Here is an 18,904-nt window from a genome sequence, read left to right as displayed (position 1 = left end):
AGCCAATCAGCGTCCGTCTTGGATCCGGTGTCGTGCCAAAAAGAGTGATTGAGAAAGAGTGAAAAAGTGATTGCGGCACCTCCCTCGTCACTGAAAGGTTTTCCGATGCCTCACGACCTGGCTTCATTTATTATTCATATTATTTATTAGCTTATATTTTAAAGATCATAGCCCACCCAGTCCGTTTACCGCTTGAACCACATTTAAAGGGACAATACAACTCATAAAATGCAGTTTTTCACTTCCCAAAAGAATAACATTTTTCATTTTAGTTCGCCAAGATTGAATGATTGCGGCTCCCACCGTATGACTGAAATGTTGTTTATGATTCTAAACTTGGTTTCATTCATGAGGATTATATTTGACATAATATCGCCCACCCAGCGCTTTTTGTAGCGGACGATCACTTTGTGGCACGACACCGGGACTGTGAAGTATAACGTGTTCTGATTGGTCCAAACAGAAACACACACACACACACACACACGCACGCACACACGAACTGATGTGGGCGCGTGTGTGTGTGTGTGTGTGTGTGTGTGTGTGTGCGTGTGTGCGTGTGCGTGTGTGTGTGTGTGTCAGGGAACGACAGCGCGTACAAGCCGCGTTGTCGTCGCTAGCTGCACATGCTAGCTTGCATGCTAACCTGTAAGTCAACACAGAACATGGATGGATGTTGACTTTCCTTTTGTCTCTCCCCCTTCAGTCCTCATTCGTACTTTCAATCCACGTCACCCCGCCGGTAAACATGTCTTTATCACCAGGGCAGCCATGAAGACGGCAGCGTTGGTCGCTCCGGTCACCGCTTTGGAGTTCCTCTCCGAGGATTACTTACTGATAGGTAACATTGCCCCTTGATGTGAACCATTTGTTTAACATACAAAAGCACATCATCGCTGTTGTTGCTGCTTTCTCTGACATCTTGTTTCAGTACCTTGCTTTATATCTGTTTGTATTTGTGTATATGTAATTATAGACGTAATATTTTCATCTTCTTGTTGTTTGGGAAATTCCAGTGCAAGTCCTTGTGCATCTTACACCCGGCTGACCCTCCCTTACATAAATTAGATGAGCAGGGCAGGTGTCCCCTCAACCAACAGCACGCACACACTTAATTCAGCGTCTAAATCTCCTGGCAGGCGAGGGTCCCTTCCTGACGGTGTACAGTCTCCATCCTCATCCTAAATCCAGTGCTATTCTGAGCGTTCTGAAGCACTATCGTATCCATGGTATCCGCCTCAGACCACCTGCCAAAAGACTGCTGCAGAATTCTGATGCGGAACAAGGTGATATTACCTTAAATTAAATTGTTGTTCTTTTCCATTTTTTTTCCGTATGCAATCTTTTTTTTTGTTATTTGTTATTTTCTTTAAAGAAATATCAGATGTGTGGAAAGCAGTTAATTCTGTTCCACTTCATTGATTATTTTGACGGACAATGATTTCTTTCTCAATCAAATGCATTGAACCTTATTTTTCTGAGTCCAGTCTTTTCTGATGCTCCTCTGAACCCCAGGAGGGAGCTCCACCACAGAGTCCAACCATTATGACTTGGTGGTGTTTGGAGGCAAAGCGGTGCAGCTGCTGAGGCTCACTACGGAGCTCCACGGTGAGGACCATCAGCGTTTAGAGGCCCAGGGCCCCCTCATGGAGCTACAGGATTGGATTCTGGATGTCCGCTGGCTAACGGAGGACAGATATCCACTCCTTGGCGTAGCTTTAGCCCACAATAGTGCTCTTCTCCTTGAAGCGCATGAAGGAACAACTCTTGTCAAATGCTCCTGCCAGGAAGGGTGTCTGCTTTATTCCGCCCTGCTCCTGGTCGGCCAGTCATGGGTTGATTCCATCTTAGTTGGGGGGACTGTCTTCAACCAGCTGGTTCTGTGGAGGCCAGGATCAGGAATTGAAAACAAATCCCCGGTAGAGAGGCGCCTACTCGGGCACAGTGGAGTCATCTTCAGCATCTCCTACCTTCAGGAAAAGGGGTGGCTGGCTTCGGCCTCTGATGACCGTAGTGTCAGAGTGTGGGGTGTCGGTGTTTTGGGTGGGCCACATGGGAAATGTGGGGACTCAAACCCTATCTGCTTGAGGGTACTGTATGGCCACCAGGCGAGGGTGTTCTCCGTGCACCTTTCCCCGGGGAAGGTTTATAGTGCTGGGGAAGACGGGACCTGTCTGGTCTGGGACTGGGCCAACGGCGCTAAAGTGGTCCGGACATTGAAGGGGCACCGAGCAGGTGGGGTCCGGGCCCTCGCCGTGAGCACAGGTAAAGCGGACCAAGGAAAGCTAGGTAGGTGGGTGGCTACAGGGGGTGCGGATGGAGGAGTTAAGCTGTGGAAGGTTGACGAGAACAAAGAGAAAGAGAAGAACAAAGAAGAGGCGGAGGGGGAGACAGAAACCCTATCGGACCTGAAGTTCTCTGGACAAGGCATGCCCAAGGCGGTGTGTGTCCTGACAGGAGAAGATGGAAATTCCAGTTGGACTCAGAGTAAGGTCGTAGTGTGCACTGACCTGGGGGTCGTTTACCGGTGCTACTCCAACGGACAGTGGGAGCCGCTCTGGCAGGGGACTCCTGAGTTTCAGTCCTACTGCGTCATGGAAACGTTGACAGTAGGGGTGAAGGACTCACCGTTCACAGCTCATCTGTGTGCTGTGGGTAACCGCAATGGTGGAATTCAGGTCTTCTCCATTTCTGAGCCCCAGTCTGGCGTGCTCCTCAAAGGAGGTGAAGGGAAGATCCACAGCCTTACTTGGGTGGAGGGGCAGGAGCGACACAGCAGCTTTTTGCTTGCATCCGGGGCCAATGGGCTTGTGCACCGTTGGTATATGGAGGTAGAGATGGACGAAAAGTCTTGCTTGGTTCTCAATGCTGTGTCCCTCCCTCCCTTCCTTTTGCCGCCTTGTGCCAAAAGATGGTTGAATGCTGCGGTGCTCCTCCACAAAGGTCCACAGGGGGTGCTGTGGGTGTGTGGGGACAGGCGAGGGTCCCTGCTTTTGTTTCAAGAAAGAATGGATAAAGTAGTAAATCAAGATTCGGTAACAGAGAATTTCAGCATCATTGCGAGAGAGAACGATAAGGGTGAAGGAATGGATAACGAAAATAAAAACTGTCAAAATGGAAATTGTAAACAAGAAAACAAAAGACGATGGTCGCCCCTCCAGTCACTGAGCTGTCTATTTGGGGTCCATGGGAAACAAGGGGTGACGTCTGTGTGTGAACACCTGGGGATCTTCTACAGCTGCGGCAGGGATGGCTACGTTAGGATCTTCAGGATTAGCCCTGTGAGCCTGGAGCCGCTCTCGAGGGGAAACAAACCAAGTGGTGACGAAAAGTCTTCAGGGGTCGACGGGACACTTCGTCTGGAGATGCTAAGGGTCCAGCGGGCCTGCAGGGGCATGGAGTGGCTCGAGAGGGTTCTGATCTTGGAAACAGAATGCTCGGTGGAGTGCAAGTGGGAAGAAGAACATGAAGGTCAGAGCTCTGAGAACCACTACATGACCAATGAAAGAATCCGGATGAACAAAGAGAATGTGGTAGGAGGAGATGAGAGAGAGAATGTAGGAAGAGAGTGTCGTTTTGTGATTGCCGGGTTCCACTCGGCGCACTTTGTTGTTTGGGACCCGGTGAAGCAGGCGAGGCTGTTGGCGGTGCCCTGCGGCGGGGGACATCGCTCCTGGAGTCTCTGGCCGCCCTGCAGAGGATTGTGGCCCGGCTACGGAGCTCTGGTCTTCATCAAGCAAGGCGCCGTCATCTCCTCACAGTCCCCAACGGAGGAGCTGGTAGGGAAGGCCAGGGCTCTGGGACTGAGAGAGGGCCTTCATGGCAGAGGGATCGGTTGTGTGTGCAGGCTTGGGAGCATGGGGGGAACTGGGAATGAGAAGTGGGAGGTGGTGGTGACAGGTGGAGAGGACACCAGTCTGACTGTACTGGCCGTCCAGCCGAACTCTGGCACAGTCCAAGTTCTCTCTGTCATCACCGACCACATCTCCAGCGTCCGGACCCTGACCACCGTGACACGGGTGAGAATAGGGAGACGGTCACTCTCTGCCCTGCTCGTCTCCGCCGGGGGGCGGGCTCAAATTCAATGTTACCGGCTGCTGATTGGCTGGGACGGACAGAGGAGGGTTCCTTCCTGCCAGGTGATCCAGGTGGCCCGTCACCGATTGGACGAGCAGTGGGAGAGCAGGAGGAACCGACACAAGATGGTGAAGATGGACCCAGAAACAAGGCAAGATGTTGGAGAGTGGTTACCCAAAATAGGTTTACTGTTCTTTACCTTTGGACGGTAGCTCTTCATCTGAACCTGTTCAAACTGTCCTCTGTCTGTCTATCTCTCTGTCTCCAGGTACATGTCTGTAGCGGTGCTGGAGGAGGACACAGACAGTGCTCATCTGGCTTTAGCCTGCAGCGATGGAGCCGTCAGGTCAGTGTTATCAGCCAACTCTCCGTTTTGACAAGGGTGTCTTCCTGCCAGTACTGCACCTACTCCTCCCTTTGCTCACCTCTTTCTTTGATCCCTGTATTTTTCAGGTTATTCTTAATAAGTGAGGTAAAAGGTGACATTGACCTGCAGTGGGAGAGCTTCTACCATCAGCGCTGTGTGCTCAGTGTCTCCACCTGCTGTCTGCACGATGGAAGCGGCAACAGGTGAGCCAAGGATTCCTAAACTCTGTTAGACCAGCACCCAAACTGAGTTCATCTTGTGATGGGAGGATGTTCCCCAAAATGGCATGGCAGCATACTATTTGGTATACCAAATTTAAATAATGGTGCTTCCTCTTTTCAAATGGAATTAACAAATACAAAACCACAACCAGGCGACATTCAAAGACATTTCTAGACAGTGGAGAGAAACAGTCACAGCCAAACTTGAGCAATGGCAGAGGAATATCAAATAACTTCTGAGAACTTCAAAAACACAAACAACAGCTTGGTTATTTGGATATTAATCAGGGAATTGTGGTTCATGGTGATGCATGTTACTGCCAGGTATGATTCCTGATGGTGAAACTGAAGTAGGTGTGTTTGTGTTTTCATTTCATAATATGAAAGACAAACATGAAACCAAAATCTTGTAAGTTGAGTTGGCAATAGGATATGGATATATTTCTGAACTTATGGTGGATAACACAATCCACATGACCAGATTTATATTTCATCTGGATATATTTTACAGTGTAAATATTGTTTATAGTGCTTGATTTTTCTTTTTTCTAAATTGCTATGACTTTTTTACTACTACTTACTATTTTATACATATTCTTATTACCCATTCTACTTAGATCGTTGAGATAGAACGAGAAGTTCTATTGCTAACGTGACTCTTGCTGTAATATTTTTCACATGACAATAAACTTGAAACCTGAAAAGTGCTGCAGTATTCCTTCACTACTTTTGAAAAACATGCAAATAAGAAGCAATATTTTCACCTTCCCCTCCCTGATTCCTTCAAATCCAGGTTTCTGTTCAGTGCTGCTACTGATGGAAACATTGCCGTGTGGGACCTCACTGCAGCTTCTACCTTATTGACCAGCGGTTTGGGTGATGCTCCACTGCTACCAAACCCCTGCCTCAGCATCCCCGCCCACCAGAACGGCGTCAACTCATTGGCTGTTTGGGTGGAGAGAACACAATCGCAAGAAGCCGGTTGCCTGGTAACTGTCGCTAGCGGAGGGGATGATGGACAGCTGAGTTTGTCTGTGATTAGGGTGCAGTACCCAGAGGTTGAGCTAGAGGACAGCACAGAGATGCCAGAGACTGAGGACGGTCAACACCAAACCCAGACCCACATCTCACCCCAGGTCCAATTCCAGTCCAGTCCTCTGGCTCAGCAGCCATGGTCCCAGAACCAGACACATCCTGCTGCCCTCCCCCGTCTCTCCCTTCTCTCCCAGTCTTGCGCCCGCTCGGCCCACGCTGCCCCTCTGACGGCCCTGGGGCTCCTGGCTCCTGGGCTCCTTGTCTCCACCTCCCCAGACCAGAGGGTCTGCCTGTGGAAGATGTGTAGTACCGGCATCCACCACACAGGGACAATATACTCACATGTAGCGGATGCTGCTGGCCTGGCCGCTTGGGGGGAGGGCGAGAGCATGTCTGAAATTAGGGAAGAGAGACAGAGTGAGGAAAAGTGTGAGACAGCTGCCTTACCTCGAGAGGTGAGACAGACAGGTTTCCGGGCTTCTGAGACAGAGAGTGAGACGGGTTCATGTGAGACGGACGGCAACAGTGAGCCAGGTGGTGATAGAGGTTGTGGGAGCAGGGGTGAGACAGGCAGTAAGACCTCCCGTGAGGCTGAGAGGGTGGGGTGGGTGCTGGTGTGCGGTCAGGGCTTCCAGCTCCTAAAGGTGGAAAATGCAGAGATGGAACGAGAGAATGGAGATGAAAAAAGAAACAAAAACGACAAAGTGACTAACGATGAAGTGAAGAACATGAACACAGTCATTTAAAATGATTTATAAATTGCATCAGACAGTTCCAAAATCAATCAACCACCTCCTTGATAACATTTTAATGTCATATGTTTTTAATAAATGTTTTTTTTAATTAATTACATCATGTAATGGAGTTTGATGTATTCTGTATTCATCACAAGGTCACGTTTGTTTTGTCTCCCATAAGCCGTTGATATCAATCACAGAAAATAAATAATTTTAAAGGCTTTCCCGTCAAATTGATGGCACTTGTTTTTCTGTCATAATGAATCTGGATGCTGGATGAATCTCATCCAGTAAGCAAGACAAAAAATAAACAATGGTTGGCCCAAATCCCGTTTTAGCGTTTTCTGTATTTCACTCCCATTGGGAAGAAAATTGTCGTCGTTCTGGGAATGGTGTGTGTGTGCGTGTGCGTGTGCGTGTGCGCTTGAACAGAGATGGACAAAAATAGATGATAATGTATCCAATAAAATCCATTAAAATGTGTCTTATGATAATAAAATACATCAAAATGTATAAAAAAATACGCAACCACAAATATGTCCATTAAATATATTACAAAATATGAATCAGAAATTACTGTTTAAATGAAGTTATTTAGTTGCAATAAATATAAGCATTGTTGTCATGTGTACCCCCAGGTTTGACTCCAGCCGTATCATCATGTATTTCTGGTTATTTTAACCTCTTCCAATGTTTTTTCCAGATATTCCACTAGACGCTGCGGCCGCTGTCGGTGGGATTCGAACCTGCGCAGTAAAAGAACGACTTTTCTAGTGAGTGCTTTATTTTCTCTTTTTATGATCAAAATGTTTCTGTGTGTGTACGTGCGTGTGTGGTCTTCAATGCCAATTTAATGCTGCTGATGTTGACAACTGAAAGAAAATGTGCTCCTCAAAAATGCAAATATATTTCAAGTGGAGATCTGATGGGCCATGTGTAGGATGATTAGCATTTTGTGTGCGTGTGCGCGTGCGTGCGTGTCCCAGAATACCAATTAAGCTGAACGTGATGAGGTGTTAGACAGCTAGCAGCACGTGCATGGGAGCACCTGTGCCCTGTGTGTGTTGAGGTATGATGCCAAATGCCATCTCGATAAAAAATTGTATATTTCTGCATGTAGAAATATACAATACTAGGCACACTATGTATGTGTGTGTTGACATGCAGTATTACACGTCGTGTGTGTGTGTGTGCGCGCATGTCTGGATCTAAACGTCAGATGAAGCATCGGAGATATGGGAAATTTTATGTTCAAGGAACATGTCTGTCTGTGCATGGGTGCACAAGTTTTTCAAATTTGTTTTATTTTCGATACTTTTTCAATATTTTATTTTCTGTTTACATTAGTTTTAGGACCTCTTGTCCAGGGACGTTTTTTTGTTGTTGTTGTTAGTATCTCTTTCAGTTCAGCATCTTTTCCAGCCCCATTCAATTAAATTGTATAAATTGTATTACATTTCACTGCATATATGTATGGAAGTATGTATATGTATGTGACAAATAAAAATCTTGAATCTTGAAACTGTAATGTTTTTAAGTCACAGCCAAACAAGCAGTGGAACATGGCAGCTCTGTTGTTGTTTTACTGAAATGATTGGAATTGGATGATAAAAACCTTGTTGCATGTCGCAGAGTTCCAAACCCGTTAAAGGGGCCGACAGCGCTGGTAACATCAATATTTCAGCCCCATCTCTTGTTCCCTTTGTACTGCAAACATCTCTCAGAGAGAGAGAGCAAGAGAGAGAGAGAAAGCAAGAGAGAGAGAGAGAGATGATGCCACAAGCAATAGAAAGGGAGAACAAAAGAGTAGAAAAAGAAAGTGTGTCGGAGAATACAGGGTAAATAGAAAAAAAGAATAGAGGAAAGAGCAACACTGATGGAAAGAGAGAGGAAGAAGTGCATAAGAAGAGGATGAGAGAGATTGCATGCTCCTTCGTTGTCACGGCGAGGGTAGGGAAGAAATAATAAATATAGAAAATGAAGACAGAGATGCACATGTCAAAACCAGTTTACTAACGTTAAAACCATGACGCCTGAACACTAAATAAATTACTTCCACCATCTCATCTCGACATGAGAGGAATTTGGAAGCGGCGCATTTCTGAACTTGAGCCTCTGCCGTCTCCCGGGTTTTCATCTCTCCCCGACACCCAGATGCTCGTTTTAACCGGACCTCTTGGGCAGTGACTCGGGCCCACACGCCTCTGCTGTGACGCCTTACATTTTGGGACAAAGATGAAAAGTGATCTGTGTTGTAATTCTGGAAAACAAGACTGACACTCAGATCTATATATGCTTTCCAGGGTAATCAACTCATTGGGACATAATTGATCTTATTTCTGCTGTAGTTGTCCCCACTGGCTTGATACATGTATGTGGTGTGGTTTGAGCAGCCACACCTGACCTGGATCTAGGTGATTGGGATCAGGGTGGCTGCATACCTGTTGCTCATTGGTTGGTTTAACAGGTTTGGAGCCCTGTCATGACGCATCATGACGTATCTTCTGGCTAATTCCAGCTGGCCTTCTCTCTACAATAAACTGGTGTTTACAACCCCCTGTCTTCTGTGTCTCTGTGCCGGAGATCCCTGAACACACCATTTGGGTGGCCTGTGGTAGGAAAAACTGCCACAGTGTAATATAATTAGGGTTACAAGGTGAAGATGGAGCAGATGTGTAATTTAAGAACATGTCCATGATATGATGCGTCACGCTCTGAAAGGGTCTCAAGTGATCCTGGAGTCTTCCGATGTCCCTTCATTCAGTATGTTTGGAGCTGAGAGAATTCAGGGAGAGCGTGCTGGTCTTTCCTTGTACGGTTCTAGTACTAGCTTTGAAAGAAAAATGAGAAAGAGAGAACAAATGAATGAACAAAGTGGAGTGGAGCCAAGGAATGAATAAATGAATGAGAGAGAGAGAGAGAGAGAGAGATGTTGCTCTTGGCTGCGGTTGTAGAACAGACCTGCAAACCTGCTGTGATGAGGATCCTTGAGAGCTTTTAGGAACAGTTGGAGCAGCTGGTCATTGAGAGAGAGGGTGGAGAAGGGGGTGGAGAGAGAGAGAGAGAGGGAGGGGGAGAGAGAGAGAGAAAGAGACTAATGCATCACTTAACCCAGTAGAACCCTCCAGGTTCCCCTGGGCATGAGGAGTGGAGGCTTCCTGGAGAAAGAAAGAACTTCCACAGCCTCTTCAAAGAGGTATACACACACACACACACACACATACACACACACACACACGCTGTATCTCAGCTTTTGGCTCACTTTTTAATCACTTAATATTTAACACTATGACTCCCGATGACAATTTTAGAGTGTAGATGGAGATAATGTTTTCCACTTGAACAATGTTGTTCTTTGAGATAATACATGCATTACAAACGAATGATCCGATCATGTTTTATTTGAACAAAACAGTGATTCCCATCACATGTATGTTTGGTGTGATATTTGATAGTGTGATAACTGATGCATGCAGCCTGAGAGCAAACTGAGGTGGGCAGAGTACATAGAGGTTATTATAATTATTATTGTTATTATTTTTATTATTGTTGTTGTTGTTGTTGTTGTTGTTGTTGTTGTTGTTGTTGTTGTTATTATTATTATTTAAAGGATTCCAGCCCACAACGCCATTATTGTTCGGATTTCTATCGTTATTCTCCTTGGCATTTTTTGGGGTGAAAGTGAGTCCACGACAATCGCTAAACCCACGGACATGGTTGAGGTCTCTTTAGAACCAGGGCATTTCAGACATCTTGTGGTTCAAGTTTGATCCTTATCGATCTACATTTGGAGCAGGAATTAGTGAAAAACCAATGAAGTTTTACTGGAAGTAGCAGAACGTTCATGCTTGGCTGGGACGCCAAGGTTCTAAAACTTCTGTTTGGGTGGTGGAATTCATTATATACATGTATGTGCAGGATGTGGCTTTGGACCCGTATTCAGATTGTGCGTGGTGTAGACTCCATCGCTCTGGAGTGATTACGAACTGTGTGCGTGTGTGTGTCATCTTACCTGCTTGATGTCGGCAGGGCTTTTCGTTTGATATTTTATTGATTTTGCCCTTTTTGTAAATAAAGGCATTCTGTTCATCTTACCCAGTGTTAGACGCGGTACCATGTCGCTCTTTATTTTGCAGATTTGTAGCCAGTCGTAACACACAAACTGTAGAAGGGGAAAACAGTCCAAAACATATTCTGTGTTTGTGACCTCACACATGGAGTTGGCTTCCAGCTCCAAAGCAATGGTTCGTGTCCGTTTTATTTTAGTCCCAAAATTTAAAGTGGATGAAATGTCTGTGAGGGACATGCAGTGTTGAATCTGTTTGTTGGAAACTTCCACACGGAGTGATTTCCTTACACAAAGACACGGTGAGGCAGGACTCTGTGGACTACAGGAAGTAGACAGTGATCTGACAAGAAGTAGACGGGGACCTGACAGGAAGTAGACAGGGACCTGACAGGAAGTAGATAGACACCTTGTCTTTTTCAGGATAAAGTCACAACACACAACAAGTGGATCCTTGTATTAGTGATTCTGCGTGTCACCAAGACTCACTGCGTTATTACCTCAGCCGATGCAGCGTTCAAAGGAAACTCTGAAAATTGTAACTCGTTTTAGTAGTAATGCTGATGTAAAGAGGAGCGACAGCACAAACTTATATGTTACGTTCCACGGGCACTCAAAAAGTTGTAATTGGTGTCGATAATGGACCCCGTGTATTGCTGCTTGCAGCTATTTTTATTATTATTATTATAATTATTATGATTAAGGACTTCTGTCAAATCATTTCTCAAGAACCAGTAACTACCAGTAATATTGGGAAGAGGAAGGAAAGATTTCACTGAAGGATTTTTTTTTAATGTAGTGAGAAAAGACACAATCTAATTGAGTAAAAAGTATGTTATTGTCTTGCAACTATACAAATATCAAGTTAAAAATAAAAACTTTTCCGAAACAATGTACAATTTCTTCAGGATACTTGTGTGAAAGTAACTAGTTACTATGTTACATTACGACACTTTGTCCAAGGTCACTTTCAATAAGTACCAGTAATAACTTCGGTGTAATAAGTTACTAACCACCCCTGCGGACTAAAATCACATCAGATATTATACTATTTGTATCTGTATGATATCTGTTTGTGCGTGGCATAGACTCCATCGCTCTGGAGTGGTTACGAACTGTGTGTGTGTGTGTGTCATCTTACCTGCTTGATGTCGGCAGGGCTTTCGTTTGAACATCTGTGTATTGTATGTATATCAGATGTATAGAAAGTGTCAGATCTCACATGAAAGGTTTAACACGTCTCTAATGGAAACAAATTGGTTATATCTCAATCATTACGTCCAATTGACCCCAAACTAACCAGGTTGGTCCTGATCAGACGCTGGTCTGCCTGTACTGCTTTGGGAGCTGATTGGTGGATCAGTATTACAGTGAAAAGACATTTATTCAGTATGTGTTGTATATTGTTGTATATTGAATAAGCATTCTCCCGGTTTGGAACATGTCTCTAATGTCGATCGACAGATTTCCGCACCACCTCCGTGATGTCACAGGAGCGGCTGCCTCCGATTGGATCGTTCCCCGGAAAAAACGCAGGTAATCCATAATAATCCATTCTGTTCATGCGATCTGGAGAACAGATTCTGGTTCAGGTTCAGAATGCTGAACTCAAATCAAATATTGGTTCAAAAATTCCACATGTTTGTTAGTTCAAATATTATCCATGACTAATATATAATGTATTGTAATGCCTGCTAATAAATACATGAAAAGTATTGCTTTCTAAATAGAGTCTGAGATGGGATCAGGTTTGATTTTTGGGGTCTGTGAGGGCAAAAGCTATTGTTTAATCTAGAACCCCTGATCCATAACCCTATTCTTTTTTTGTCAAACTGGTAGTGAATGCAGAGTTAAACATCCACTGTGACCCGCCCTCTGGGAAAAAGGCGTCCGACACAGACAGTAAACAGAAGCAGCCAAAGAGACGCTGGACACTGCAGCATAGAGAGAGAGGAACACACTGAGCGCTGCAGGACGGCAGAGAGAGGATCAGGGGAATGTTTAGCCATCATGATTCAGTGCAGCGTTGTGGGGCTGCTGTCGTGAGGTTAAGATGAGATGAGAGAACACTTTAATGAGGTCAGAGGTCACACTCACTGCTTCCATCCATGAGAGACATTAATATGATATCAGGGATCAATATGAATCTAATCAGCAGTGACATTATACTTGGCTTTATTTTTCCGAAGCTTCTCATATATATTTTTTGATATATACATATATATTTATCACGATTGTTTGACACAACCAGGGTTTAAAAGATATTCCTTTTTTGAAATTGGTTTGCTCCGAACAGAACAAGTTTATCGTGTTCCTCCCCCAAACTACCACCCTAAACCATTTAGAACACAGCAAAAAAAAAATGTTTAAACTCTTTTGTTTGTTTTTAACATTCATGCAATATGGTTTAAATACAAGACCAATCCTTTTTTATTAAATGGAATGAATAACAAAAGACATTAACTGGTAATGGAGGAACAAGGAGATATGATTGTTTCTGTTCCCGTGTCTCTCCCTCTCTCTGTTTCTCTCTCTCCTCCTCAGCTGCCCCCTACTCCAGACTGAGGAAGGGTGGTCTTCATCCTCACCCTCCGCCCTCCTCTTCCAACTCTCAACCCCGGCCGACAGCCCCGCCCACCCAGCTCTTCTCCGATAGCGCCATGGCTCCCTGGGGAGGCCTCTCTCTCTCAGAATCCTCCTTCACTTCTATTCCTGCTCCACCTCCACCACCACCTCCCACCTCCGGTCCCCGGCCCGCACCACCCACGGTAGGGGGTGGGCGACGGCATACCGACGCGGTGGCTTCAAATCCCAACTTCAAGACTCAAGCTGTGCCTGCCAAGGCCCCTCCGGAGAACACGGGTAGGATTGAATAAATCTGTGGATTTTTGTTTTCTCAATTTAAAGTTTTGCTTATGGTGTTACTAAATGTTAAATGTTTGTTTGACATACCACTTCATTTTTGTGACAAGTTTTAATTAGCTCTGGTGTGTCTTGGTCATGAGTATTTCATGGCATTAAATCATATCATATTATATTATAGACATACTGGTGTCAGAGCCTCGTTGTTATGATCTATACTCTTTATATCATTATCTCATATCCCCAGAATGAACCATGACATTTTGACCGTGTATTCATCTTTCCTCATGATGATCCATGACCCTATCAACCAGAAATGCCTGTGTCAGCATTATCTTGGCAGTCACAAGGGAGGTTTCCTCTTCTGTTAAACCACTGATAAAGTCACGGCTTCTGCACATTCGACCACGCCTATTTGCTTTCCATTCTGAATACACCATAAATACTGTGTGCTGACAAACTTTTGGAACTCTGCTAAAACCCTTGCCTGGTCTCACCTCTGTTCTCCGCTTCACTAGTCCTACTGGGGTTCCTCCCCATAAGAAGTTTGGGAACCCCTGGTATGAAGTGTCATAGCAGGAAGCTATAGAACCAGATGAACTCTCCATAGCTCTGATGTCATATAATAAATGATATGATATCTACTATTATCCTGTCCCTCTCCAGCTCGGGGAGGCAGGGAGCTCCGGGCGCCCCGCCGGAGGTCGTTGCCACAGCGACGGTTGCCCCACCCCCCTCGCCTCGCGCCGCTGCGTCCTGTCACCAACCTGAGCTTCACCCGCAACTTCACCTTCTCCTTCTTCGAGCTCCCGCTGCACCAGACGGCCCGGAGCCGAGCTGAGCAGCTCCGGGAGCTGGGGTTGCTGCTCAGACACATACAGTACTGACAGGAAATAAATACTGTACTGAATAAATACAGTTGTGAAAACTACTGACAATATAGTACTGAAAATACTATACTATAATAAAATATAACTATAATATAATAAAAAACACTGAAAATAAATTCAGTAATGACAGGAAATAAATACTGTACTGAATGAATACAGTTGTGAAAACTACTAAAAATATAGTACTGAAAATAAATGCTATACTATAATAAAAAAACGAATATAATAAAAACTACTGAAAATAAATACAGTACTGACAGGAAATAAATACTGTACTGAATAAGTACAGTTCTGAAAATAAATGAAAACTACTGAAAATATAGTACTGAAAATAAATACTATACTATAATAATATATGATTATAATATAAAACTACTGAAAATAAATACAGTACTGACAGGAAATAAATCCTGTACTGAATAAATACAGTTCTGAAAATAAATAAAACTACTGAAAATAAATACTATAATTAAATATAACTCTAATATAATAAACTACAGAAAATATAGTGATGAAAATAAATACTTTAATAAAATATAACTAAATAATATTAAAAAAACGACTGAAAATAAATAAAAACTACTGAAAATAAATACAATACTGAAATAAAAACAACTGACAATAACTAAATATGCTACTGACAAGAAATAAATGCTAAACTGAATAAATACAGTACTGAAAGTAAATAAGAACAACAGTAAATACAGTACTGAATAAATACAATACTGAAAATAAAATCTATAATACAATATAGAACTATAATATAATAAAAAAATATATATTTTTTAAAGAATTAGGGGTTTCACGACTACGATTTTTACTAGTTGCCAAGTTTTTCATAATAATAGTCGACTCATTGTCTTTTACCTATACCTAACCTTGCCTTATACCTTACCTTATGTAAGAAAGGTGCAGAGAAGAGTTCTAGGCAACCACGGAACCTAACAACGATTTATCTTTTGTTCGCTTTTTCTATTTACTATTTACTACTTGTGGAACAGTCCCGTCGTAGATGTCGTCTCTCAACTCCATTCTTGCGTCTCAAGTTGCCAATCAGATTGTAAACAACAGGAGCACAGAAGAGGAAGTGTTGGCCTCGGATATCGGCTGGCTACACCGAAACCCCAGAAATATGGGCAATTGTATTTTGTAAATGTAATTAATTAGGAGAACATAGCTGAATAAAGATGTAAATGTAAATACATATTTAAAAAAATATTTTACTAATACAATAATTATTGTAAATCTGGTGACAATGACAAAAAATATGTCTGCCAACAGCAGCGGCTAGGGCAGCGATTCCTAAACTATGGGTGAGGGTATTGCAAGTAGGCCGCCAATCATGGGCAAAACACATAGAGAAGAATTATTAATTACAAAAACGTTTTTAAATGTAATTTAAAAACAATCATTTCATGTTTTTTTTTCTTTAAAACCTTCAAAAATGCATCATGACCGGGATAGGGTTACGTACTAAGTCCAAGCCGGACCACGATCGACGTGCACCTGTATATTTTTGAACTTGCGATGATAATCAAAATGGATGGTTGGCAGCATCAGGCACTGAAAAGGAAAGGGGGACAGGCGTCCCGTCCCGCCTGTCAAATAAAAAAGAAAGGTTCAGAGAAAGTATAGCACTGAATATTTATCATCTGATTTTTTTGGACAGGCACGGAAGACGAACCGTGACCACCGTGTGTGGTGTGTTCCGAGATTTTGTCAAAGGAAACTCTAAAGTAATGTAAACTGCGCCATCACCGCCACACAAAACAGGACATCATCCAAGACGCTTGAATGTTTCCATCATAAACTCAAGGAGCATCAGGGCAAGAAGAAGTCATGGAAACGTCTTGTATGAGCCCAGAGAACTCAGATTCCGATCTGTCCAACAGAGCTGTGTGGTTTCTGATGCCTTCCCCCACGACGTGTCTCTGTGAGACTGGCTTTTCAGTGCTTGAGGCATTGAAGACGAAATCCAGGAATAAAGTGAATGTTGATCCAGAACTTCTCTTCAGACCGTCCTCCCTTAAACCAGACATCAAGCAGGTGGTGTCTGCCATGCAACATCAGCTTCTCATCATGGGGCTTTATCTTCATGTGCTCCTGTAATTGTTTGTTTTACGTTACCAACGTTACACGAAAGTTCCATACATATAAGGTTATTTTTAACCCAGCTCTTCTTTTGTTTTACCACTACTGCACTGTTTGTATACAAATGCATATGATTGTTAAAATAGTCGTCCCCTGAGAACGCGCTGTTTGGCTCCTGAATTATTTCTGGTCAGATGTGGCCGCTAACACTTTGAGATTTTCAAGTGGGCCATGAGTCCAAAAAGGTTGGAAACCGCTGGACTACGGTTTATACTGGGCAGCTAGTTGGTAAGACTAGTCAACTAATCTCAATCTACTGAGAATAAATAAATACAGTACTGAGAATAAATAATATAAAAACTATAGTTATACAAGATAATATAACTATATATAAAATATCAAATAAAAGCTACTGAAAATAAATACAGTTCTGACATAAACACAAATATTACTGACAAATACATAAATCACTATTATGAATAAATCAAACGTCATGGTATTTTACATTGCCTGGTTTTATTTCGATAAACACTTTGTATAACGTGAGGTGCTTTTTATTTCTAGTACTGTTTTGGTTTTTGACTTTTAAACTGTCCAGCCTTAGATTCAGACGCAGATATCACTGCTCATTTTTTTTAAGAACACATAATTCTGCACTTTCATTTTTCTCATCCCTTTAATTAACCGATCTGATGACTGAATTTCATTCTTTATGACATTCTACTTGTATAATAATTTTCATTCATTCATTATGGTGGACAAGTCTAGAATGGTCTTGTCATTTTTAATGTTAAAGAACCAATCAGGGTCTGACAAGGCCCGAGCTGTGAGCAGAGCGTGATGTTTCTATTGTTATAATGTTCTCTAGGTCGTCCTCAGACGAGCCTTCCATCGTTGTTTCCAGTCTTCCCGGTTCTCCATACATCTGGCCAGCTCGTTGGTGCTTTGTGCTCCCGCATCATTCTTGAGTACATCCACATATGTTAAAGTGGGACATCCTCGTGACCGGTGCCCATGTGTTGGCTCCCACAGTACCAGTTTGCTGGCTGGCAATGGAAATGTTAATATTCTCTTCCTGAGAAATGTCCTCTCTCTGAGAAATGTCTTGACTGTGGGGGTGGAAACTCATATGCCAAAGGTTTTCTTTTCAATCAATCACCTGATTAATAAGCCTATGGATGGACCTCATGGTTCTATAGCTGACGCTGTGATCGGTTGGACTGAACCCGCAAACCCTCCGTCCCTCGCATGTGATTGACCATGATTACTTATGTGTGTGCAGTGGGTTAAGAAAAGGTGCTTTAATCGATTATGCACATTTTAGTATTTTTAGAGCTTATTGTGCGTAATCACCGGGTGTCATGACATTTCACTGCATATATGTATGACTGTATGTATATGTATGTGACAAATATTCTCTTGAAGTTGAACTTGAAGAAGTTGAAGTTAATTTTGAAAAGTCAACAACCAATTTTCAAAAACATGGATTTTTGTATGCTGCGGACTTCACCTTCCAGAAAATCGTTACTTTTCTTATATATAATTTTTCTTTAATGCCCAAATTCAGCTACAATTTGGTTGCTTTTCTTAAAAACAATACATTAATTTAGCAGTTACGGAACACCTTTCCCCACTCTTTCGGTGGGTGTAGTTGAACTTCTATCATCCCTTCGAGAAGAAACAGATTTTTTTTTGTGTTTTTTGTTTTTTTTAATAAGTTAAACTAAATTTGTAGTCAAATAAATTAAACAAGACAAGAACATTTTAAATACATAACTGCATTTACCCTCACATGGAGAGGTGATCAAAATGAAGGAAATATAACTGGGGGAAAAAATGTTGGGGTGTTGAGAGCCATCCATACATTTGCAATAATATGATGGATTTAACTGTTATTTAAAAATTCAAGATTCAAGAGGTTATTTGTCACATATACATACGGTCATACATATATGCAGTAAAATGTCATGACACCCGGTAATTATGCACAATAAGTTCAAAAAATACTTAAATGTGCGTAATCGACAGGAGCCGCTCACGCAGGCGACTGCAAGGGACGGTGCCACAATCGCGATTCTGGGTTCTATAATTATATAATAGTATAATTGTCTGTGTTGTAGTAAATATACATTTAAACCATTCTAATTGAAACTTACCATAACTTACCACCAGTACTTACCTCACAGGTAAGTACTGGAGGTAAGTACTCTGGTACTTTCTATGTTTCTGCCCAGAGAATGTATTTATTATGGTGAATTTTCCCTGTAAAATAAATCCATGTGTTTCCATTGTAAACTAGTGGTGTCCTCTTTATCACCACGGTCAAGCCGGTCTCCACTTGGAAAAACACGGTCAAACTAGTCCCCACGTTGTTTTACGGTATGTGTATGTACTAGGCATTAGGTAAGAGGGTGTAAGAACTGATTTCAAAATAAAAGCGGCACTCCGGTAGCCTGGCATTGCCAGACCAATTCGCAAATGCGTATTAGTCTGGAATCTCTCCGTTTATTTTCAATTTCCAAGGGGCGTTACCAATGGATGCACACCAAAATGTCGGC

At 42.9% G+C, this 18,904-nt stretch overlaps 1 protein-coding gene across 3 annotated transcripts; it reads left to right on the top strand.

Annotated features, from left to right (window-relative positions):
* Positions 1-528: 528 nt before the first annotated feature.
* wdr6 (WD repeat domain 6) lies at positions 529-13,264 on the top strand. Of its 3 annotated transcripts, XR_013844531.1 has the most exons (10): positions 533-648; positions 770-841; positions 1,140-1,286; positions 1,516-4,228; positions 4,346-4,423; positions 4,531-4,647; positions 5,459-5,654; positions 7,141-7,210; positions 11,968-12,039; positions 13,048-13,264. XR_013844531.1 is itself a non-coding variant. In XM_080014821.1 (7 exons), exons 2-7 carry the CDS (start codon positions 772-774, stop codon positions 6,444-6,446), a joined length of 4,113 nt encoding a protein of 1,370 aa, XP_079870947.1. In that variant the 5' UTR covers positions 529-648; positions 765-771; the 3' UTR covers positions 6,447-6,733. The 3 variants fall into 3 exon arrangements, 2 of the variants coding, with proteins under 2 accessions (XP_079870947.1, XP_079870946.1); XM_080014821.1 differs by lacking the exons at positions 7,141-7,210; positions 11,968-12,039; positions 13,048-13,264 and having other exon boundaries at positions 529-648; positions 765-841; positions 5,459-6,733; XM_080014820.1 differs by lacking the exons at positions 7,141-7,210; positions 11,968-12,039; positions 13,048-13,264 and having other exon boundaries at positions 5,459-6,733.
* The last annotated feature ends 5,640 nt before the right edge of the window (positions 13,265-18,904 follow it).

This window comes from Zeus faber (assembly GCF_960531495.2).
Source record: "Zeus faber genome assembly, chromosome: 15".
NCBI lineage: Eukaryota > Metazoa > Chordata > Actinopteri > Zeiformes > Zeidae > Zeus > Zeus faber.
This window is presented reverse-complemented; position numbering and strand designations above follow the sequence as displayed.